The sequence below is a fragment of the Lasioglossum baleicum genome, chromosome 2 (assembly GCF_051020765.1).
Source record: "Lasioglossum baleicum chromosome 2, iyLasBale1, whole genome shotgun sequence".
Taxonomy (NCBI): domain Eukaryota; kingdom Metazoa; phylum Arthropoda; class Insecta; order Hymenoptera; family Halictidae; genus Lasioglossum; species Lasioglossum baleicum.
In genome coordinates, this window is record NC_134930.1 from 10,000,579 (window position 1) to 10,026,644 (window position 26,066).

Sequence of the window (26,066 nt, forward strand, 5' to 3'; positions counted from 1 at the left end):
ATAATTAATTATATTATTATTATTATTATTATTATTATTATTATTTATGATTATTTATAATCTAAAAATAGAGAGAGATTACTCATAATATATTATAATTAATTATTTATGAACTTAAATATAGCCCGATATTGAAATACGGCTTCAATAATTGATTCGGTCATGCTTTCTAACGCAAAGCATAATGCAAAAGCAACAAATTTCGCTGAAAAGCGAGCTTCTACATTTGTTTTCTTTTTCCGCTATTCTAGGCATTCTGTCAATGATTGTAGTTTGTTTACTGTTGTCCGGGGTATACCCTTCCGAACATTTCGCAAAACGTTCCAGATTTCATTTTTAGACTTCGGACAGTATTCTCTGAAGTTCCTGCCCAAGCGATCGTAAAATAACCGTGTGATTTATACATAACATAAGGTGGTATTCAAACGAGTGAAGTATTATTAAAAACTAATATAAGCGTGGTAAAAAAGAAGTGAAATACTCGTACAACATTCTACGGCAGTGGTTCTTAAATTTATGTAGTCCAGGGCCCCCACTTGAACATTTTTTTTGCGGGCTCCATCCCAACCCTAAGCATTTTACGTAGATCTTGAGACTTAATTTGAAACATGGAAGTGTGAAAACATGAAACATTTTGAACATGAACATGATTTGAATGACCTTTGTTTTTTCTTTCAGCAAAAATATCTGTTGATGTTAAAATTCAAAATTGTTTCGCGGACCCCGGTAAAGGCTACGCGGACCACAGTTTAAAAACCGCTGTTCCGAGGGATTAAGTTGCGTCTATCCCTCGGTCATCCCTCGTGTCAACTTGGTACACTTTTCATTAATTTCTATTTTGTTTTATTAGTTGCGAACGAAGCACAGTGTTCGATGCCTTATGAAAACCGGGAAGAAATTTGTATCTCCTAACTAATTCGTTTTCGACCTAGGACTTTACTTTCTTCAACAGAGTAGAAAGATTCATCGATCGGTGATAAGAAAAAAAATATAATTTCGTTAAAAGAATCAAGCTGACCTTAATTTTTTGCGAGACTGTGATGATTTCGTAAAAAATGATCGCGCGACCACAAATATTGCGCGCGAAAAACTGAAAACGCCTCTTTTCTCGAAAATGCAATATACATTTAAACGTTCATGAAAACTTTGAAAATTTCTTTCGGTCACTGAAACCACCATAGATTTAAAGATCGAATCTTCCTCTTTACAACGACACCTAAAAAATCGATGTACGATTTGTGTTCTCACCGCTTTATTGAGCTTTGAATTGGAGGTGTATCGCCATCTCTTTACAGTAGTAAATACAAGTTACATCATGAGGGCATCACCAAACTTGTCTCTCTTTTCGTTTTCATACAACTGCGAAAAAAAATCGTTCATCAATTTTCAAGGTGTCATTGCAAAGAAGGGGCTTCAAGCTTCAACTCTTTTAAAGTTTTCGAGGACATTTTTTGAATTTGCTGGATGCGAAATGTAGTATTTGAATGCTTTTTGGATCCACTGTAGTGTTCGGAGTCCACATACCGAACCGCATTTTATAGGGAAAATGGGTCTTCGTTTCATCTGCTTCGCGAAGATAGAGGTTTCAAGCTTCAAAATGAGTCCAAGCTCATGTACGTATGTCCTATCTGTTTTTACGAAATGATCACGATCGAAATAACAACCATTTTTTCGGATTCACTGTACTGTTGCAAGACCGAATCCCGAACCGAAGCCGTAGCTATCGGAAAGAAAAACTAAATCACACGAGTCGGTTCGATCATTTTATTTGGACACGGGTGTTAGCAATGAACGAGGAAAGACTAGCCACGTCGCGCCACACCGATTCCGGCTTCAATTCCGAAACCACACTCGGAACACGTCTATTCCCGGCTTTTACTCGACCCTGGAATTTTTCCGGCACATCGTGTATAGATTTTTGGCAGAGTTCTCCGGCTGGTCTTCTTCCCGGCAACTTTTCGTTTCTTCGACGGTCTAGATCGCCGTGTTTCCCACGTGCGAACGGCGCAGACTCGATTTCGTCTCTTCCTCTGTCCGAAGGTGTCTTTGCCAGGCCAGGAGGCCTTCAGTCTGACGTTAAACGTTCAATTCCGCGGATGGCTATTGCGCCGCCTCGACGGTACCGTACACCCACGCGTTCGCCCGTATCGTTTACTCGCAACGGCAGAGTTTCGATCGGCATCGACGCGTTTCGCGATTTCCGCCGGACCGCCGCCGCCACCGCCGCGGTCATCAAAGTCCTCTACCGTTGATCCTGTCCCTACTAGTGAGAAAGGATATCGACCAACGGAAACATCGAACGGACCTGTAGAATCGTTCGGTCGGTCGCGTGTTCGACAAGCAATTATTGATTCAACGAATTAACGATTGTTCTTTCGTTGGTGTTTTCTTACTTTCTTTTTTCTTTTTTTTTTTAAATACGTTCATTGTCGCGACGCGACGCTCCACAGTGCTCGTTACGGTTGACCAATTCTTCATGCACGTTGAATTGTTCCAAATACTGTGATCATCGACTTGCTTTTTGTTCTGGAAGATACGAGATCCCCCCCATAGTTGTTCCATGATATTTTTTTTCAATGATTCTTTGTGCTCGGTTTCGTCGAAATAATTGTGTTAAGTTCTGAAAGACGAACTCGCTGAAGCTCAATTAGGAATGATTTCCTATGCACGCTAGGACCTCCTATAAATGTAATTCATATACTTTATTCTTCATACGAATAGGCTAAGTATTACCCGTTGAAACTATCCAGTCCGGTCAGATATTTTGTTAAGTAAATACGGCAATTGTTTAGCGGAAATGATCAAATGAACTTATCATCAATTTACACGTGACACTAGTAGTAGTCACGCGGCACATTTACACAAAATTCACATCTTTTATTCTGTAATTGTTAAAATCAGATTTACGCTTTCATTACGCATTATTAGAAATTTATTCATTTCTACGTTCGAGCACACATTGTTATAAAAAGTAAACTAACGGTACTTGTGTTGACGCTACAACCGTACAACCGGTTTCACATTTTTTTTAAATTCTATAATTATAATTATCGAAGTCACATTTACGCTTTCATTAGGCGTTATTAAATAAATTTCTTTATTCGAGCACACATGGTTATAAAAATAAACTAACGGCACTTGTGTTGACGCTAACCGTACCACGACCGGTTTTTCATATTTTTTATTTTATAATAATTAAAATCACATTTACGCCTTTCATTAGGCATTATTAAATAATTTTTTTCGTTCGAGCACACATTGCTATAAAAATAAACTAACGGTACTTGTGTTGACGCCTAACCGTACCACGACCGGTTTCATATTTTTTATTTTATAATAATTAAAATTACAAGTGTTACAGTAGGTATTATCAAATAAATTTCGCCATTCAAGCAGACATTCTTCTAAAACTAGCGAGAAAATGAAATGGATTAATTCTTGTAATTTTTATAGAAGGAAGTATACCAGTCACATTTGGTGCTCGGTACAGTTAGTGTTGATGAAAGTTTTAAATCTTCGTCGCGCGACGGTTCGCAATGGTTTGTTACGAGGCAAGACGGCTCTGTACTCACTTTAATCTCTTTGGGTAAATATAAATTCATAGTGACAAATGATTGAAACCGAGGTGACGAGAACGCTATCAAACGCAATGCAAATCGATTATACACATATAAACGTAAATATTACAAAGAAAGCCACGTGCAAAAATAACTGGCTTGGTCTTTTACGGTAAACAGGTTAATTGTACTTACGTGAGCGTCGAGGTTCGATAAGCTGTTAGACCACAACAAGTCGATTGAAGTATATCCGACAGGTGTTCGAATTTCAGAATGAGAATTTGTATTTAGAATGACATTGCGTCTGGAGGGTGGGCCACGTTAATGGGATCCCGTAAATATCCTCGATATTTATGGGTATCCGAAAATGCTTTTTAGAACATTGAAGATTATTCTATTTATCACATATGTATGTTATACAGGATGTAGATCCAGTAAATACAAAACCTTATTTAGAACGTGCCATCTAGTTTTTCATTAAATTCATTAAAAATTAAATAGCGTTCTTTTAATACTAATTTTTACAAACGCTTTTTCAGTATTGCAAGAAGTATTTCTAAACTACTAACGAACTTGGCCGTATTCTGTTTGATCTCACAACTTTTTACGGCCATAGGAACTTGGCTCCTGTTTACAGGATGTTTTTGTCGGGATTACGGTCTACTGCAAACAAATCGACAATTTGATGAGCACCAATATACATACTGTGGGTGTACGAAGTATTCGTGTACACCTTTTAAAAACTAATAACTTTTTTATAATTGTACCAAACGACCTGATCGTTTATAATCAATTAGAAGCATTGGTTTACGAAATGCAACGATATACTAAAACAATTTTCCAAAACTTATAATTTACGAAGTTACATGCAAAAATAAAAAAGGGATTTTTTAGAACTTTTTGATCTACAAAACATATATTTAAAGTTTTCATCGAGTGCCCAAATAGAAAAGTATAAAAATTATAATTTTTGGAAAATCTTTTTTGCATATCATTTCGTAAACCAATGCTTCTAATTGATTATAAAAAATCAGGCCGTTTGGTACAATCATAAAAAAGTTATTAATTTTTAAAAGGTGTACGAATACTTTGTACACCCACTGTATATAAATAATATTTTTAGGAACAATTTTTAAAGTCGTACCGGGTACTCGTTTGATTCGCGTACTCGTATTCGAGAGATCTGTGACTTTCTCTGGGTAATTTAACATGTGTCATCCAATTTTACCACAAACACTTTACACTACCGGCAATTCTCCCCCTCCCCGGGTGTTTATGTCAGCGTCAAAGAAAATCCTAGATCATGCGAGTCATGCCTGATCCTTTTTCCCTCATTTAATATGATAATATAATTAGACTTCGGATTTTATGTTATTCATGACAAAAATGAGTAGTTGCCATTTTTGAAAGATTGTAAAGACTAAAAGAGTTGAACAGTGTCAATATATTGTTTAAAGAAATTCAATTAATACGACGTGAGTTTTATCTACAGATGTATTTTAAATGTCCAGAGATAATTATGCAAATTAATTTGAATAATGTCAATGATTCTTCATAAAGAAACTATACATATTACTAATTCAAGAATAGCGGACGCTATTATCTATAAATATTCCTAATTTATTCTTTGTATGAATATTTTTAGAAATTTAATAAAATTTAAAATTGAAAGGAAATTTTGAATTATTGTATAAATTAGTAAATTTATGGAAAAGATTTACGAAGTATAATACAATATAACTCGCAAATGCTTATTAGTTAAATTTGATTCATTGCCATCCTCTGACAATAGACGTGTTAGTTTGCGTAAGGCTGAAATTAACTCACTTTCATCGCTTGGAACATTTTGACAGTCGTGTTTATATTCCATCAGTGAAATGCTGTCTATGGCATAGGTATACATATAAAGCAACTTCGAAGAATTTGATTATAAAAGCGACATTTCTATCATAAATCCCAAGAACTTTTTCTGCAATAGAAGTTCTGCTTTACTATTACTTTCGAATGGAAATATTAAGTCAAAGTAAATCGTGTGCAAAAAATTGAGTAGGTTTCTAAACCTCGTTATATCAAAACAAGGCGCCATTAAATATTGCTATATCAGTAATGTAAAATAATTGAGATAATAATTGTTACGTTATTAAATTATTTTAAATGAAACGAATTACTGAACATATTTGAGTATTGCACGAGAGTGAAATGCATCAATTTAATATGCATAAAATGAAACAAATCATAATAATAGAACGAAAATTTTCTAGGTCAGAAAAAATGTTGTAAAATTAAATGTTAAAAAGATAATTAAATTAAATATAGATATATGCAGTACAAAAGCAACATTTGGTGTAGCAAAAAATAATATTGGGTTATGGCGGAAGTTATACAATTTTTTCAGCACGTGTGTGTGTATGAAATAAACAGTAAGCGACGCGACGGGGAACTGTGGATTGATTCGAGTTCAACTTTTATGTCTTCAACTGTTACTATTGGATCTAGTTCAATGGCAACTTACAAAATACGTATTCTCGTCGAATTCTTCAGGCCTCTCGGCACGAGGTTCGTCTCTGATATTGCAGTTTCTAGATCATCATTTCTTAAAACATCTTGAACATTCCTCAGTTAATTAATTTGTCCACCCGCGCTTCTTTTAATACAATAATGAAGTTAATATTTCCAACAATTAGAGAAAGAACGTAGAGGAGAGATTTTTTAAATTGGACGAATGACTGAAAGTCCTTCGAGGTGATACACGATGATAAAATAAACTTTATTGTTAAGAAAATAAAGTAGTTATTGCTTCAACCTGTATAATTATATTAGGAATAACTTCTAAAATAAAATTTTAGTTTACATTGTTGATTGCAAGCTTTCTATTTCACTTTCTTTTATAAATTTTTAGTAAGAGCTTGTTTTTTAGTAACAAGCTGTATATTCGCGGATAAAAATATTGGGTATTTTGTATATTAAGAATTTTATTGTTTATTAACATCAAGAAGCGTCGTGTCACGTGTCAAAATCATGATTTCTGATTTTACGATACCGCGCGTCATTTATAATTATCATAACTAGACTCCAGATTTCATGGATTTATGACAAAAAAAAAAGAGCAGGTGCTGAATGATGAACGTAGCTATCATGAAAAATAATCTGTCAGTGTGTAATACGTACGTAGACGCAGTGGCTCGTCGTTCGGAAAGTTCGTGGCATTTTAGAAGTGGTGGCTTTAATGCCTTCTTACGTCAATAATAAATGTTCGAGGAGACGCTCGGAAATCAGCGTGTCAGCCTTCAAATTGATCGTGAATTTATTGTGTTGTGAAAAGGTAGCGGCTCGAACTGCTGACTTAAAAATAGATCCCGGTTTTGGAATATGAGGTTCGGGAATCAGAGATGGAAAGCAGAGGAAATTGACATCGTCAAGAATCGACAACGTCTGTAACAAGTCTTTACTTTTCACTGTAGAAATTCTCATGTTACATCATTTCGAAGATAGATAATGTATAAATAGTACATTATAAAGTATTCGACCATATAGAATTCTTATTAATTGAAATTATGAAATAAATATCAAACCGGTTACCTTCTTTCTAATGACCGAGTATCTCTTCGAAAAGTGTTGCACAAAAGATTCTGGGATATTATCTGAACCATTTTTGCTTCACATTTTAAATCAACAAATTATGTTACATTTATAACGTCATATTTTTAAAAAATACATCTCGCAACCAGTGTCGCCTGATGAGGGGAGGGAGCACGAATCGAGGGGGAAAAGTTACCCCTCTCTCTCTCTCTCTCTCTCTCTCTCTCTCTCTCTCTCTCTCTCTCTCTCTCTCTCTCTCTCTCTCTGCCAGTACCGGATTAGTCGCGTGATATTGTGACACATGTACAGTAGCGGACAATAGTTTAAGACGCTCTAAACAAGACGATAACTATTTTAATATTGTACTATACGATTTGAACTGTTTTTGGGAAGCTAGAGCAATTAGTTTACTACAGGATGTGATAAGAAACTTTTTCAAAAATTGCAATTGATCGGAATTATAGAAAAAATACTGAAAGTTGCATTTTCAACTTTTTTATGTGGGCCTATATTGGAAATTTTTAAAATACGTTTTGTCGATCTGTGTCAATTATATGCACTGTGAAAGTTTCATCGAAATTGGTTGATTCGGGAAAAAATGACATCCTTAGATTTATTCCAGTTGGAGGCCGAAAATCGTGAAAATCTGCTATTTTTACCACCTTTAAACGTTTTTGTAGCTTATTGCAACGTCTACCGATTTTGACGAAATTCTTAGAATATGTTTAATTGACACAGATCGACAAAACCTATTTTTTAGATCCTGTGTAGTATCCTTTTCACATCCTGTCGGAAACTAATTGCTCTAGCTGCTCAAAAAAGTTCAAATCGTACAATATAATATTAAAATAGTTATCTTTTTTTTAGAGCGTCTTGTATAAACTTTACTTCAGCGACGAAACGTGTCACGTGACCGGGCCGCCGTGGACCGGACGCGTGGGGGAAAAGCGCCATAGAAGGGGAAGGGTAGACTGGGAGACAAGTCTTAATCTGGGGACATTAGTCTGAACAGTCAACATACATATGTAATACTTACAAACATGTACAATTTTGTACAGTGTATAGTGCACAGCTAGCAAGCATCGCGTAGCAACGGAAAGATGAAATGGACGACGATGGCCATGAACAATTGAGAATGATACAGTAACAGGTCGTTAACCTTTCCGACTGCCTTGAAACTGTTGGTGTACTGTTATTTTTTCTCTCTCGAAAAAGTAACATCGTGGAATTATTGACCCCGTCGAGCCAACGACGAAGTTCACTTTTACTCGATAGAGCATGAAACTACATTGCATCTTTCACTCGTCGCTCAATAGATAACCCCGTATGGGGGCGATCGTGTCGTTGTCCCTGTGCCTTTATTTTTAAACAAAACTAGACACCAGAGGTTCAGAAAATTTGTCGGATGACTCTGAGATAGATCTAGTTGATTTCCGAAGACACGACGCTGAAGATCCAACTTGGAAGCTCACTAATTTCTGCATGTGACTCAATAATTCGGAGACACAGCTAGATTTTTAACCCGGCTTTAATTAGGTGGGGTCTCACAGACCCCAGAGATTTTAGATTGATTGTAACATCGTAAAAATGTTTCATTAGTTAAGTATTTTAGAATAATAAAAATTTAATTTCGTGGATCTGCGTTTTTACTCTGATAAATTGCAAGCCTCTTAAGCAATACCTAATCTTATAATTATGAAAAAGGTATTTATTTCTATAATACAATATGTTATTTCGTAGGGTCTGTGAGATCCCACGTTTTACCACTTACGATACATTTTCCCACCTTACCAACGCCGGTTTAAAACGGTGTAATCAAGGAAATCAAGGAAAATTAAACATTCCTTCCTCGCTAGAATATTTCCATTCTCTATGATTGTTAAAATTTTATGGATACATATGACTATCTGTACCTGCGACTTTGTCCACCACGTGCCGACTTGCTCCTGACTTGTTCTTTAAGGAATATTAAAATTATAAGAATGTTTTTCCAAGAAATTGTTTTAGTGAACTTCTCGATTGAAGTATTATTTAAGTGAAAAACTGGTACGAAATCTTAATAGATGCAATTTTGTCATTATCATGAGAAGAAAAATCATGACAATTGCGTTTAGTGCTCGGTAGTTCTAGTGTTAATTTTTATGTAATAATATCGCTCATTGTTAATTGTAAAATACATTCAAGGGGCTTTTGGTAAAAATTATTAAGAAATTATTCATTTTTGGCGAAAATGTTTGTCCACAATCAACTTGTCAAACGTGGTTTTGCTTTTGCTCGAATGAATTTACAAAATGAGCGTTGTTCGAACAATAAAATAAGATGGGCACGATTTTTATGGTCAGTCGGTACAATACACACAGAAACACGTCGGTTCTAAATTCAAGCGAAGTGCATATAGTCAATTACTCTTTTTACGGTTTTTTAGCCTTTCGTCAACAATGGTACGCTCGTTTTTGTGTATCTCTGCAACAGCATTTTATTTAATATTCACCGCCAAAATAAAACGATCGATGGCACGTAACGCAGGTGCTCGAAATTTAATTCACACTATGACACAGCGGTAGTATTTTTCTCGTGTGAACCCATTGTCCTTTTCGGTAAATCTAAAGACAATCGGAAACAAAAGCTTCGCGGAGTAGACACAACAATAGTAAGCCGACACACTCGATTCGGGGACAATTAGTTCATTGGAAAATATTAACTCGAGACACGCGCGTTTCAGATAATGGGGCAATAGATTTCTGCGAAGAGCAGAAGGACGTCACGTCTGTTATAATTAAAATCAATAGGCAGCGATTGTGATATGACCACGGTGTAAATTTTGACAGGAAAATTGTTCCTACGAATATTGGTAGAAAACATCCTCGTCAATATGTTAGTCGCCATCGTGACGCCATTAATTAATATTAAAAATCAGAACTTCAATTCTTAACGTGTTCGCTACCACCGTCGTCACAAATATGTATGTGAAATCCATAATATGACAGTTCACTTAAAAACAGTCAAATTAATTTTATCCACTTCGTTGTTTAAAGTCATAGTAGAATGCATAATTTGATAAACTGCGAAACTGTTTTAATAATTCAAAATTGGATACGTTGTGTTAACCATAACTGGATCATTTTCTGAAATGTAACTAATGGGTCCAATAATAACAATGTAGACAAATATATAAATCCTTTTTACTTCCAATAGTATAATACTTCCAGTAACAGACAAATGTAGTTTTATCAGAACAATTATCCTACTAGTTAGAATTTATATTTGAAATCTATGATATTTTGTAAGGCATTAAACAGTATTGTGTACATTATATACATATAGAGAGAGATTTCTCGGTATAAGAAATATTTCATTTCCCACGATTACGTACGCAGCACGATATACCTACATACATACAGTGGATAACGAAAGTAAGTTTAATACTCATATTGTCAATAATGAAATCACGATAACAGTAATATTTATTCACTTATAAAAATACCTAAACAAGTTGATTACATATTTAATGGTAATATTGAAAACAAAATTTATCACAGAATCTACAGAGTCTACAGAATCTTTTGCTGTAAAGAACAATTCAATATCTTTTATAATACCATCACAATATTTGTTTAAAGTTGAAAAAAATATTTTTTTTTTCGGTCATGTTTCTCAAGAACTGTTCGTCTAGGAGAAAAATTAAGGGCAGATTCTGAATGAGCGCATAAAACTCTATAAGCACCACCATCACAATGTAATTGTGAACCAAATTTGGTGTTGGACAGTGTTATTCAACGATATGTACTTCAACTTACTTTTGGCACAGCAAATTTTGTATATTTAGTATAGAAAGATGAATATCTTGATAAATCTTCAGATCACTGTGATTATCGGGATAAATTTTGTTTTCAACAATTACCATTAAATATGTAATCAACTTGTTTATTTTTATAAGTGAATAAATATTACTGTTATCGTGATTTCATTATTGAAAATATGAGTATTAACTGACTTTTGTTATCCACTGTATATGTATATGAAATTGATGCGTTCACGTAGTGGCCATTTATAGCAAAGTTTCGTTAATATCCAATGACCGCCGATATTATGCGCAGGAATTAGCTAGCTAATGCATTTAGGTTTAAAAAAGATCGATGTGCACAAATGGGGGACAAGAAAGAAAGTGATCCGCTGTTATCGATCTGGTCATAGTACGTGTGCACACCTCTAAACGGAGGCCAAAGTGATATCGGGTCACAGATAGATGTCTTGGCCTTTATTTTTGAAGCAATCGATAGTTTCGAATCGATACACCGCCCGTCGTAGTAGGTTCAGATTCCTTGCAGACTCCTTATCGGGAAACCATTTTGCACACCTTCACTCCGTTTTTTGTTTCGTCAAAATACGCAGTCTGTTTATTTCACTTGAATTCCTAATTGTCTTCTTCATTGGAGCTACACGCTCCAATCACTTTAGAGACTGTATAAAGAAATATTCACACGTCCATAAAACGATAATAACAGATTAATCCACGTGTTAGTTATCGATAGACAGCAGATCTTTATGCAAAATAGCAATTTTGTAGCTGATTTGCAACAAACTGGAGTGACACAGAAATTTATTTTCTTTCTTAATATGTTTAAAGGTGCATTAACACCAGTTCGCTACCAGCATTTGTTTTCCGTTGCTTATCTTCCTTGTTCCAAAGTTTTATTAAACGCAACGTACCCGATTTTGAATGATCAGAACAGTTTAGCAGAAAAAGTCACAGATTCTCTGAAAATTATGCATTCCACTATGACTTTAAACAACGAAGTGCATAAAATTAATTTTACAGTTTTTTAAGTGAACCGTCAGATTATGGATGTCACATATTTGTGACGGTGGTAGCGAACAGGTTAAGCTATTATGTAATATGTTAATATGTTCATGTATTGGCATAAACCATACTTGGTTTAAAGCATTAAATAAATAAATAAATAAATAGGTTGAAAATACTATAACAGTATTTTCAAATTTTTCCAATGCTTTTACCGTTCTAAATTATATCTAGATGATTTTGTCATAAATGCATAAAATCCACGTGATTAGTCATCAATAAACTGCGGATTTTATGCATTTAAGACAAAAAAATGGGTACGTACGATTTAAAACAGTGGACATGTAATAAATATTTAAGGACATCAATGTGTTAGTTTCAGCTTAATAGGATAATTAAAAGAAGAATACAATTTTTATTTGGTTCCTGTCTCCTGCAATCGATGCAAACATTTGTTATTTCGCATAAAAAGATCCCCGCAGTCTAGTCGTCAAATATTCAAGTAATGTGTTTTATCGTAGTGAATTGTAAATTATCAAGAAGGAGAAAGTAACCATTTCAACGTGGAAATATCGATTCCTTATAATTTACAACTTTGTTTCTCTCGAACCTCGAACCTCGAAAAATGTATTGCGTAGTTTTATTCCTTTCGTCGCCTATTTGTAGCTTCGTGCCAATCAGACTCTCGCCAGATTAAAACTTGTGTCCCCACTCTACTTTTCCCTTCTACGGCGCTGTTCCCCACATCCGCCGCGGCCAGGGCACGTGACTAATCCGATACAGGCAGAGAGAGGGTAACTTTTTCCCCTTCCTTCATCTGGCGATTCCGTGTGCAATGCAAAAGTGATATTGTACGTGTAACAGACTGTACGGTCTTGAAATAAAATGTATACCGACTATTGAAATTACTTCTTCGTACACTTACGATTTAATAAATCGAAATTTGGAGATGTGTGTACTTTTGGACAGATCTAATTTCAAGAAAATGAAAGACGAATGGTTGAACGTAAGGAAAGTTGTTGGAAAATTTGAAATACTTGCTGCATTTGTCACACAATAAAATTCCATTGGCTAGTCAGATTCGTAAGAATTCTATTCATAGTTCTCTCAGTCGCAATTTTCCCTATGCTCGGGAGATTAGGTTCGACGACACCAGGAGACACTGTCTTCGAGGTAAAAAGTGAGAACAGGGGCGACAAGATATTTGAACTATTCTTCGTATCTGTTGGCGAGGAAGGAACTTGATTGAGTAAAACGTTGTTAAAGGAGGTGTCGGCGTACGAGGCAGAGAATACAGGTACTCGTCGGAAGAATACAGGTACCATTGATGCCTACGTACAACAATTGTATGCACAAGGCTGCGGATCGGCCGCACTTGATGTCGCTTCTATATCTGGGGCGAGAGGGGGTGGGGGTTGATTAAAGTGATGAAGGAGCGGCTTCGATAAGGCTTAGTTTGATCGACGTCGATTAAGTTCTCGTTTATACTCGGTACACCTTGCCAGCCAGTCGCTATTCAATTATTCCAGATAAATGAAAAACCCGGGAAATACAGGCGAAATCTTCCCGATTATTGTCGAAATGGAAATGGACCGAGACCGGGAGAAACGATGACGACGAAGTCAATTAAATTAAATTAAATTAAATTAAATTAAATTAAATTAAATTATTATTGAGTTGACAATGCTTTTCCACTTTAATGTTTACAGCAACAAAAATCTGTGAAAGAAGCTTTGCTCTATTCATTAGATAACTCTAACTTCTTATGTTTATAAAAATTCAAGGTTTTATCGATTATTTCGAAAAAAATATGTGTAAAATCGTAATTTTAGAAAATCAGATTTTCTAAACGTAATTCGAGTATTATGCGATAAAAATTTTATTTAAAAAAAAATTGATTATTAATGACTGACTTTTGTAAAAGTTTTCGCTCGACGAACACACAATTAAAATATGACGTGTAAATGAAACATAATTTGTTGATTTTAACAAACCATTCGCTGCATAGTGTATCATATCTGATACAGTTAATACATCTGGTATATAGTAAATTAAGTGTGTCAATATGTTTCTTACTATTCTACACATTTTATCTCATTTGATAAAATGTTGTTTTAATTTTTTTAAAAATATTTTTCCCTTAAATAAAACACAAAAACTGACCTTCCAATTTTTTCCATCCCAATTAAAAAAATCATGCAGCGAAGGGTTAAAATATAAAGCAAAAATGGCTCGGATAATATCTCAGAATCTTCTACGCAACAGTTTTTGAAGAGCGTAATTTAACGCATTTGCATGTCACTTGGTTATTAGAATGAAGGTAATCGGTTTGTTATTCATCTAATAATTTCAATTTGTAAGAACTGTTAATACAGATTAATATCTGCATTCGAGAATAATGGTGCAACGAAAACTACGGGAATAAAATATTCTTATGGTTTTCTCTCTCCCTCTCCCTCCCCCCCAACTTGTCACATTCGATTATTTCAAGGGGGTGCGAATAATGGTGTAATAACTATAATAGGCCAACGAAAATGTCAATGCACTGCTAGCCGACTTTCCACTCGAAAAGAATGCGTAACCTTTAAGCAGACACGATCCCTTACATTCGCCGATTTTATGGGTTTCTATGGAAACCAAGCAATTCGTACTGATTGTAATCCACCTCGGACACATAGAAGACATTTTTACACTGGGCAAACTTTCCGTCATGGATACATTCCCTTTACTTTCTCGACATTCCTTTTTCGACACTTTGGGTGAACTCGGTTAAAATAATAAATAGACTGCGGATCTTCATGCATTTACGTGGAAAACAGTAAAATATTTTAAAAAATTCAAAAATATGTTGTACTATTGCTTTTATGGTAATATAACAATGTCGTGTTAAGGGATGAAATCAATTTTTATGTTATTCTAGTTCAAATCAAAGTTTATGTTATTTACTGTTATTTTTATGTTAAAACATTTTTATTTTGCATAAAGATCTGCAGTCTAATAATAAACAAATTTATATACAATTCCTACAGTGGTTTCGTTTTACAACGAATTTAAGCCTCGTACACACTCCTCGGAAACAGTTGCATAAAAGATCCTAGTATAATAATTTACCCAGTTTTCGTTTTACAGATTAAATCAACAAATTATGTTTCATTTATAATGTCACATTACAGATCTCACACAACACTGACAAAAAGAGATCGGTTTCAAATACGTTCGTACATCAGTATCTTAACAACAAGCATGTACGACGCACGTAACACACGTGTCGCACATTTATCATAAATTTATATTCCCCAAAGCAAGTGAGTGTGTCTTTATAAACAATATTTCTTACATTCAATCATTCACTATTTCTGTTTTTTCAAAATTACTGTAACATATTTAATTTACAGACGCGATTCAAATAAATCTTGAAAAAGATCCAAACTAGGATCGAAACATTGATTTTGTTTGACAATTAGCAAAGTTGCTTTATAATTCGTAATAAACGATCGAACCGTTTTGCGCCGAAAACATTTAAAAATTTATTTACAGTACTTATAGCGTAACCGTCGCCAGTAGCGCGTTATAACTAGAGTTGGGACCTCGGGCAATGTAGAATTTCGAGGCCCCCGGGGAAAAACGTAGAATTTGAATCTTGGATCTTAGTTTGTGTTCGGGGCCCCCTTTCGCTTTGGGGCCCCGGGCATTTGCCCAAGTTGCCGATAGGGTAACGCGCCACTCAACGCGCAATCGCACAAATTAGTGATAATAGGGAACCAATGAGAATAAAGAAGGGGGAAAAAATTACTTAACGAGACGTTGAATAAAAGCGACGAATTCAGACGTAACGGGTAGTTTCGTGGGTGTTCTTTCGAGGTAAAAGTCTCTGGCGACCGGTGTTCATGTAATATCATGTTTACCGTAGAAACAGCTCATGCCTGTCAGCTTTGTTCCATCGCGGAAGCCCTTTAGGGCCTAAAGAGATATAAGAGATGAGGCAGCATGGTTCGCGACGCCGTCCTCGACCTAATTCTCGCGGCAACGAAAACTTAACTAGTCCAATATCTTGCACGGAACAACCACCTTCGCCTCTCGATCAGTCGAACGATACCTTACCGGGGTGTTCGAACGTCGAGAAACGACTCCCCGAAGTTCTTGACGACGGCGACAATCACGAGGGCGGCCACAGTGTTCATGAACGACGCACGAGATCCGAGAGGTACAAAGACCAACCTGCCGATTATTTTCAATTCGATCACCAGTTTACCTATGCTAGGGTGTTCCAGAAATGTCGTACTTCCTTGAAACGGATGATAGGCTCAGATCATTGGAAATAACTTTTCACGTTGCGAAAATATTTTGTTAACCCTCATACCGCTCCTCAAGAATAGTTACATAAAAGAGACTCGCGGATAATAATTCTTCTATTATCTTATATGTATACTATGTGTCCATTTGTAACGTCACTTTTGAAAGAAATACATCTCGCAACATACAGACATAAAAGGATCAATGATTTTTTACAGTACACTCACCGAAATTTCTATAAAGTCACTGTGTCCAGAAGAATTTAAAAGTTGTTGCACATTGCACACGTCTTTTTGTTACCGGGAGCTCCAATTCAGCTCGAAATTACGCTGCATTCTTCCTTTCCTCATTGTTAGCCCGTAGACCTCATTAATAATGAGTGTTGTTTCTTTGACAATTTTTTATTACCACCTCTAAAATGATTTTTTCCGTAATTTTCACGTAAATTGATATAATTATTAATCACGGTATGTGACCGATTACTTTTCCTAGCAATTGCGCGATTAGAGCAGCCCAAATCTTTATAAGCATCGATTGATGCTTTTTCTTCACTTGTTAGTACTTTTCCTCTCGGGATTCCTAATATGTACACGTGAATTAACACATTACCGACCGGTGATTATTGCATAATTTTGAAATATCTATGCTACATGGCTTAAACACTTCTTAATGGAACCATCACTAGGATCAACAATTTCCATTGTGAACTATATGTATACATATGTATATAACAAGTCACCCTCAATAACGTCATCTAATACTCTCATTTAAGATTCTAATGTAACAGAAAATTTCTATGCTTTCTTTTGGTACAGCGCAATTATTGAAAATCCTATTAATATAGGCTTTCGGTAGGTAAAGTGTTAAATTATAACAAACACAGGATTTCTATGACTAATACTTTTAGAATATTTGCAATTTTCCGTAGTTCTCTGCTCGGAATACAGAGAAACACTAACAAGGGAAGGACCCCAAGTGTCCGACTTCGATTTTGATAATCTTTTGCGAGACGATAGTATATGGATTCCTAAGGATGTCTGCAAAATATTAGGTGTAGTTACTCAATAGTTTCAAACATATAAACAATTGAACTTTCACGCAATCTGCTTACACGGCTAATGGAACTTCGAAAACTAACATCACTCATAAAGTGTCCGGTCTAACTAAGAAAAACAATTTTTTTTTTTAGAAATTCCACTTTATTCATCAACATACTCTCCTCCAAGAGTGATGCATTCATTCCAACGCTCCTCTAACTTTTCGATGCCCTTTATGAAAAACGATTAGTCTTTGCTCTCAAAATAAGCCTCAGTTTCGGCAACCACTTGTTCATTTGAGCCAAATTTCTTTCCCTGGAGCATCTTTTTCATGTCTTTCAATCCTTGAAAGGCCAACTTAACGATTTCGGTATATCTTGTCAACAGACAATAAATATAATTGATACTTTGTGCGAAGACAGTCGCTAAACTAGATTCGAATTATTTAAAAAAAAAAGATTGTTACTCTTTGATTTACATTTTCACTGAACCGTGTAGTTCTCGTACGAGTATGTTTGTCTCCAACTGTACTCGGATGGTACTTTCCCAGAAATAAGAATAGACAGTGTTATGGAAATAACTGTTTTAACATAATTGCGTAAGACGAAAAATACGAATCGACCTCGAACCATTTCAAATTGATAGAAGTGTAAAAGCGGTGGGTGCGCACAGCTCCGCTCGAATTTGTCCCGCGCGACAGGATTCGGATATTTCACGAATCTTACGTAACGTGTTAATATTGATCGATGGGATAGACAAAACTTGAAAATGTTTGGGGTGGCTGAACTGGCTGGTACAGTTCAAACGTGGAATGCATGATTCGCTAACAATTGACTATAGGGCTGGTTTCAGTGACTGCGATCATTCCGGATCGTTTCCTGGGAACTCGGCGGGCAGTTCGTCGAATAGCAGTCTGTCGACGAGAAGTCTGGACAGTCCGAGTACCAGTCTGGAGCAGGTGCATCCAACCACCTCGGCGACGAGCACATCGACTTCGTGGGACAGCGATGTTGACGTTGAGCCGGATCCGCCGGACTGGAGTCAGGGTGTCGCCGAGGATGTACTCGCCAGACTCAGCAATGCCGAGAAAAAGCGACAGGAAGTCATTAACGGTTGGTGTCTCCCTTCGCTGCAATTTCCATGTTTAACCCAGGGACCCACTTTTTGTATTACTCCTGTCTCTGTGTGTTTGTTGCGGGCACTCGCCACTCATGTTCTTAGCTCGAGAAACTCTGTGTCACTCCTGGTCTTGGCTAATCCAGTAAAACCTTGATCTAAATCTAAAAAAAAAGCCCTCGGGTCCGTGCTGTTTCCTTAAATCCTGTGGCTCTAACTATAAGTTAGCTTTTTCGAAGGGAAATAATTCGGACTTTTCTGATTTCAGAATTATTCCACACCGAGCGATCTCATGTACGGGCGTTGAGAGTCCTGTCGCACGTCTTCCACAAGCCACTCCTGGAATCCCTAGTACTTCCGTTAGACCAAATACAATTACTCTTTTCGAATTTAGACGAGATGGTAACGATCCACTCGCGGTTCAATCAAACGATGAAACGCAAGAAGAAGGAAAACCCATGCGTGGGCGACGTAAGCGAGCTGTTGTTGGACATGTTTGACGGCGAGAACGGGGAAGCGTTCGAGAGAGCAGCTTCGACATACTGCGCGAAGCAGCAAGTAGCCCTGGATGCGTTGCGCGATCGTCGTCGTAAAGATCCGAAATTAAATGCTTTTCTGAACGAGATCGAGGCGAACCCACTGTGCCGAAGGTTACAACTGAAGGACCACATTCTGACGGGAATGCTGCGACTGACAAAATACCCATTGCTCTTCGAGAACCTGTACAGGTATACGCCGGAAAGCAATGAGAAAGAGAGAGCCGCGGTGTCGAGGAGTCTCAAGCGGAGCAAGGAGATCCTTAGTCGTGTGAACCAAGCAGTTCGCGAGGCCGAAGACTATCAGAGGCTGGCGGAGATTCAGCGAACCATCGACAGATCCGCCTTCGATAAATTCGACCACCCGACCGTTCAGGAGTTCAAAAATCTAGATATCACGAAACGAAAGTTGATCTACGAAGGCCCGTTGCAATGGCGACGAACCGAGCAGAATCGAGCGAAACCCGTTGATCTGCACGTAGTTCTGCTCGACGACACGATATTCCTGTTGCATCGGCAAGACGAAAAGTACCTGCTAAAGTTCATCAACCAAGCGAATTCGATGTTGAGTCCTATCGTGAAGGTCTCCACTGTTCTCGTTAGGCACAACGCCGTGGACAAGAACTCGCTCTACCTTGTCAACATGTCGCAAAACGGGTCACACATCTACGATTTGGTCGCTGCTTCGCCGGCCGAACGGAAATTATGGTACAAGCATATATCCGAGGCAGCTGAGGCGTACAAGGCTCGCGACATGCAAGGTAGAAGACCTACTCCGCCAACTCCACTGCCAGAAGAACCAGGACCTACAATCGAGGACTCAACCTCGGCCGAACATGACAATATTCCTGACAAAACTGATCAAGAGCAGGAACAAGAAGCCGAATCCAGAGACTCCACGCAGGATACCAGTGTGGAACAGGAAGAGGAAAAACCTAACGCACCTGCACCGACTGCTGAACCTTCAACGACTGAGCAAACAAACCAACAACCCCAACAGCAACATCCGCCTGAATCCTCTACCACAGGTTTGGATATGTCTTTTTCTATTTTAGTAAGATTTCTGACGTAAGATACAATCAATAAGTTAAAATTATAGATCAACTGAATTGACTCTGTATTTCGGTTAAAGACTCGTATCGTTGAATAGATTTTTAATTAGGGGGAACTATATCCTCAGATTTTGGGGTATTTATCAATGTTATCAACCTCTGTGCAGAAAATGAAGTTTGGTAACATTGATAAACACGCAACTGCCTAATGAACACGAGATGGAGTTGCTTGCTATTTCCATATTCTATTCAGCTCGTCACGAATGCCGTTATACAGGGCAGGTCGCACTAATATTAGTGCCACCGATGAGAATATGTACCTCGTCTGTGTCAGTTTTGCTATGATTCCACGTTGACAGCAGTGCAACAGTGAAATGTTGCACAATATCGCAGCACTGATTGACAGTCCTCCTGACTAGGCGCCATCTCGTCTAAACTAGCTGAACTAAAATTGGCTCTAGACTGGCTCTGCATCAGAGAGGACCTCTGTCTTCATGGGGAAATCTATGCTAATATGAATGAAATCACGGGAATCGATTTTTTGTCCTTATACGAGCATATTTTGAGCTGCACAAAGGTCCATTTGATAGAGGAAGGTTCATCGCGGCGCGCTCTGGTCACATCATATCAGTCAAAAAAGTCTCTTTCCCCAGCCCAAAATCTGCTCAAATAAGGACAAAAAACCGAGGCGCGCAAGCCCATGTTTCGAGCCATTTTTCTAGTAAGATTCTAGGTATTTTCTAGTTACAAATCGAGCCTATACTACCCCCTTAAATACAGCGCGCTCTGCTATTGGTTTAACGAGATTATGTTTTTATATCTAATAATATGAGTGCCCAAAGTAGAGAGAAAATGGAGAAAAACAACCGCAGATTTCAATCCATGTTTCTGTCTGAAAGAGACTTTTTTGACTGATATGATGACCAGAGCACGCCGCGATGAACCTTCCTCTATCAAATGGACCTTTGTGCAGCTCAAAATATGCTCGTATAAGGACAAAAAATCGATTCCCGTGATTTCATTCACATTAGCATAGATTTCCCCATGAAGACAGAGGTCCTCTCTGATGCAGAGCCAGTCTAAAGCCAATTTTAGTTCAGCTAGTTTAGACAAGATGACGCCTAGTCAGGAGGACTGTCAATCAGTGCTGCGATATCGTGCAACATTTCACTGCTGCACTGCTATCAACGTGGAATCATAGCAAAACTGACACAGACGAGGTACATATTCTCATCGGTGGCACTAATATTAGTGCGACCTGCCCTGTATAACGGCATTCGGGACGAGCTGAATAAAATATGGAAAATAGCAAGCAACTCCATCTCGTGTTCATTAGGCAGTTGCGTGTTTATCAATGTTACCAAACTTTTTTTTTTGCACAGAGGTTGATAACATTGATAAATAGTTACTTTCTAGTTACAATCCGAGGGTAAGATAACATGGTCGTTCATTACTAGACAGGGGATTTTATGCATACATATGACAAGAATGAGTAGGTGTAATTTAAAAAAGTAAAACCATTAGAAAAATTTAGAAATACTGTTACATTATTTTCGCTCTATTAAACATATCAGAAAAGAAAATAAACTTCCACTTCACTCCAGTTCGTTGCAATCCAGGTACAGAGTTTTTATTTTGCATAAAGATCCCGCTATCTAGTAATAATGAAATGATTGATCTTACTCCGGGAATATAAGTAAATACCATCTATTCAATTGAAACTATGTTTCTTATTTATAGGTATGGGAGAACCATTACGAATGGTTACTTGTACCCAGGTCTCATTAATTGATCCGTTGGAAGTTCACGTAGAAGTACCACCTGTACATGTTGCAGAACCGGTACTTACATCCATAGGTATATTGCTTATGTATTTATTATATTATAATCTTCTGTGTAATTAGGAAATGTCTTAAATTACAATGTCTATAATAGATAACCGTTGTACTGTAGTGTCTATTCATAATTTTTTTTATTAATTACTTTCAGAGTGTCTCAGAAGAAAAGATGATATAATTAAGCAAGCTTTGATGGAAAAACAATTGTTAGTAGCAAATATCTTGAATATCCCAAAAGAAGACTTCGAGCATGTGGCGGATATGGCATCTGAACCTTCGAGCATGGAAAAAGAACCTACTGAACTTATACTCGCTGCTATTAGTCAAGGTATTTTATAAACGAATGATGAAATATTACTATTTTCCAATGTTGTATATGTTTTCTATTAAAAATTGTAATTCTTTCATATTTTCTTTTATTTAGCGAATCAGTTAGTAGGACTTTTAAATTCTGCTTTGAACGTAAGTGAAACGGAAACTGTTCTTGCTTCACGTGGAACATCAGTGTTATCAACACCACCGAGCTGCGAAGCAACTGGGTGTCCATCACCGAGACTGTATCATCATCCTCAACAACCTGTTGTATCGGTTGCCAGCTTACAACCAGTGTGCCACTCTTTAACATCCCAATTATCACAGTTACTGGTACGGATTCATAAAATATATCTCTCCTCTATCCTATATTATGGGACCTGAGAATATATGTATAGTAGCGGACAAAAGTTTAAGACTGCTCTAAAGAAGACGATAACTTTTTTAATATTGTACTATACGATTTGAACTTTTTTGGGAAAGCTATAGAGCAATTAGTTTACTAAAGGATGTGAAAGGAAATTTTTTCAAAAATTCCAATTGATCGGAATTGTAGAAAAAATACAAAAAGATGAATTTTTAACTTTTTTATGTGGGCCTATATTGAAAATTTAAAAAATACGTTTGTAGATCTGTGCCAATTAAACATATTCGGAAAATTTCGTCAAAATCGATCGACGTTACAATGAACTACAAACGTTTAAAGATGATGGTAAAAATTGCAGATTTTCGGCAATAAATAGTGAAAATTTTTTCTCAATTTTTACCATCTTTAAACGTTTGTAGCTCATTGCAACGTCGACCAATTTTGACGAAATTTTCAGAATATGTTTAATCGACACAGATCTACAAAACGTATTTTTTAAATTTTCAATATAGGACCACAAAAAAAGTTAAAAATGCAATTTTTAGTATTTTTTTCAACAATTCCGATCAATTGCAATTTTTGAAAAAATCTCTTTTCACATCCTTTAGTAAACTAATTGCTCTAGCTTTCCAAAAAAAAGTTCAAATCGTATAGTACAATATTAAAAATGTTATCGTCTTCTTTAGAGCGGTCTTGAACTTTTGTCTGCTACTGTACATCCCACCGTTATTTTTGCCCCAAATTGGTGTACATATGTATAACCTTCCATTCTTCAGCCATAGCTTCATTCTTTAAACTTGAATCGTGACATCTTAAATTTAGCAGCAGCGTTTTTTCATCGTACCACAACCTACTTTGTTTTGACTTTTGTTCTGTTATAATTCGCATTGGTGCTCCTGTGTGTGATGAAATATTTGTTAAGCTAGACTGCGGATCTCTATGCACTTATGGCTCCTGAAAATTTAAAAAAATGGCAGAATATAAAATTCGATAGAGTTTAGTATGATTTTTATTTATTTCAGATCTACGAAGGCTACTACCACTGAAAACAAGATTTTATTTGATTCCACTTTATGAAAATTCGTCTACAGATGTTGTAAATTGCATAAACATCCACAGTTATATAGCATTCTTAGTAACATCGATTTTGCACCAAATGATATTTTAATTTTTTTACGTTTCGACACTTTTTCGAGGACAATGTTTACTGAAAAAAAGCAATTATAAGCGCAGTCACATGTTTTTCTTATGGGTCGAGAACTAGAATGTTTTACGGACATTTATACTGCTGTATACTTATGTATAAATGCACAATATAAGACAAAAAAGTAGATACTCTCACCCACAGAATGGAGAGACATTCAAATTTTTCTTGACTAGAAGTCTTTAATAGCGTTATACATGTGTCTGTGCATTACAGGAAATTATAAAAGGTAGAGAAGAGGAACGAGAGAGATTGAGAAAAGAATTGCGTAGAAGCAGAGAACGTCTTCATGCTCTTGACGCAGACATTCAACGTCGTGAATTTTCAGAAACCTGCACTACATCGAACCAAACACAAACGGAACCCGGTTAGTTCTTTTAACTTTTTTAAAAATATTTCGGTACGTAGATATTAATCTACGTTCGTTGTATATCGCATATATGTAAAACGCAATACAAGTAGTAATATAATACTTCTTTTGCTTCTATTACAGGTGACATATTGAACAAAGAAAGCAGTATTGATGATACCACACGAGATGTAAGAAACTATGTTTATGTTATTATTAGTTTGTATAACACCAATTAGTTAGTAATATCTCGGTTACTATCTAACGGTAAACAAAAATACTCGTTTTTCGAAAATGTTTTAAAGGACAAATATTAAGCATATCAATTACAAGATTTGTACATGTATTAACACTTGGATGACGGTGAGTTCGTTCGAATCTTAACACTTGTCTGCATGAAATTATGTTTTCTGGTTTCGAGTGATAATCCTTTTTTTATTTTTTTTCGAACTATAGTATGGATAGTGAAAATTATTATAAAAATAGTTAATAATATTTTAATGGAAAACAAAACAAATAAAAATTCTGTACATAGCGTACAAGACGTCCACAATTTGTCAATTCAACGTTAGACGACTCGTTGCAATTGTCTTCATTTTCTGTTGAATTATAAAAAAAAACTCCATTTTAGTTTGACAACTAGCTGGCTGTAGAAGTTACTCACAACAATTTTTTATGCTGAACAAAAGCACATTTTCTTTTAATAGCGAACACATCTTTCTCCTCGGAAGACACCAAAAACTATTGAGAATACATTTCTTAGAGAATAAGAGTCCGAAACGATCCAAGCAATACTGTTCAAGTATTAATACAGACACAGATGAAAAATTTAAAAATCGTGACCTTTACATTTTTATAAAAAAATTATTTACGCATTAGCTAGTAAACTAATCCTTCTAACGTCTCAAAGACACTCGAGCTGCTGGGTCCAAATTTGTGTACACCCACTGTACATACATATGTACATCGTGTGAATACATATTTTGTAGCCAGAAATATTCAGGACGAAGTATTTGATAAAAGCTTGTAATTTTCGATTCATAACTGTTTAGAGAACATGCTCGTATATTAGAACATTCGGATATCGAAGTATTTGGATAGTGATAGATGTTTAATTCTGCAAGACTAAGTACTTTTTGTTCCCAAGTTATTAATCATTCAGAAAATTTTCATTTTTCTATTTCAATTATGAAGTTTTGAAGATGATTAATGAAGAAGTATTAGAATAGTGTGAATCCATATTTTTTAGCCAGAAATACTAAGGACGAAATATTAAATAATTGTAAATATGTATGTTTGAGCCAACGATTGATATATGTTATGAAAAGTATAAATCATTTTTCTTATTTTGAAGCAATATTATAATTTGAGAAATTGACATGCAATGTAATTATCACTTTATTTTGGATATCGATTATATTTTTTCCCGCTCTTTCATGCTTTTATCGTGAATCTAATCTTTTCAAATGTTTGCTAACAGGAATTTGTAGACGCACATGACGAATCTGAAACGAACGAAGAACTGGAACACGCAGAACACGAAACTGAAACAGAAGTAATGGGAGACAGTGTCGGTTGATACCAATACCAATATCAACGTACATGAAATAATGTCGACCTGGTGCATTTCACGAGCAAGATCGTTCCCAAATGCTCACGCTGGAACAAATCAAAATTATGTAAAAAAAACACTGACAAATGGCGAGTAGCTGTTTATGGAATATAATAATATTATATACATATTTACAGAATCATGGGTCAATGATTAATCATGCCTTTGCCAAAGATTTTATGTAACTGGATTTAAATGACGTAGTAACGTATCGCGCGTCGTGTCTCACGTCAATGACTAAAAAATTATACATAAATTGTAGACAAAAATAGTAATAGTGTTGCGGCTGCTACGAAACGATAAGCAAGATATCTCTTTTTTAGAGGGTTGAGGGGAATCTTCAATAGATTATCGAGACTACTGAAGACTATATCCTTAAATTAGCAATTTCGATGAGGACCACCCTACTTTCT

At 36.1% G+C, this 26,066-nt stretch overlaps 1 protein-coding gene across 3 annotated transcripts in view; it reads left to right on the forward strand.

The window, feature by feature from the left end:
- Rhogef2 (Rho guanine nucleotide exchange factor 2) overlaps nt 1-25,792 on the forward strand; it is an 87,723-nt gene extending 61,931 nt beyond the window's left edge. For all 3 annotated transcript variants that reach the window (XM_076445481.1, XM_076445478.1, XM_076445488.1), the window contains 8 exons: nt 18,108-18,379; nt 18,652-19,947; nt 21,712-21,828; nt 21,961-22,137; nt 22,234-22,454; nt 23,909-24,059; nt 24,186-24,232; nt 25,522-25,792. In XM_076445481.1, the coding sequence (XP_076301596.1) occupies nt 18,108-18,379; nt 18,652-19,947; nt 21,712-21,828; nt 21,961-22,137; nt 22,234-22,454; nt 23,909-24,059; nt 24,186-24,232; nt 25,522-25,620 (2,380 nt within the window). In that variant the 3' untranslated portion in view covers nt 25,621-25,792. The remainder of the gene's footprint in view (nt 1-18,107; nt 18,380-18,651; nt 19,948-21,711; nt 21,829-21,960; nt 22,138-22,233; nt 22,455-23,908; nt 24,060-24,185; nt 24,233-25,521) is intronic.
- The last annotated feature ends 274 nt before the right edge of the window (nt 25,793-26,066 follow it).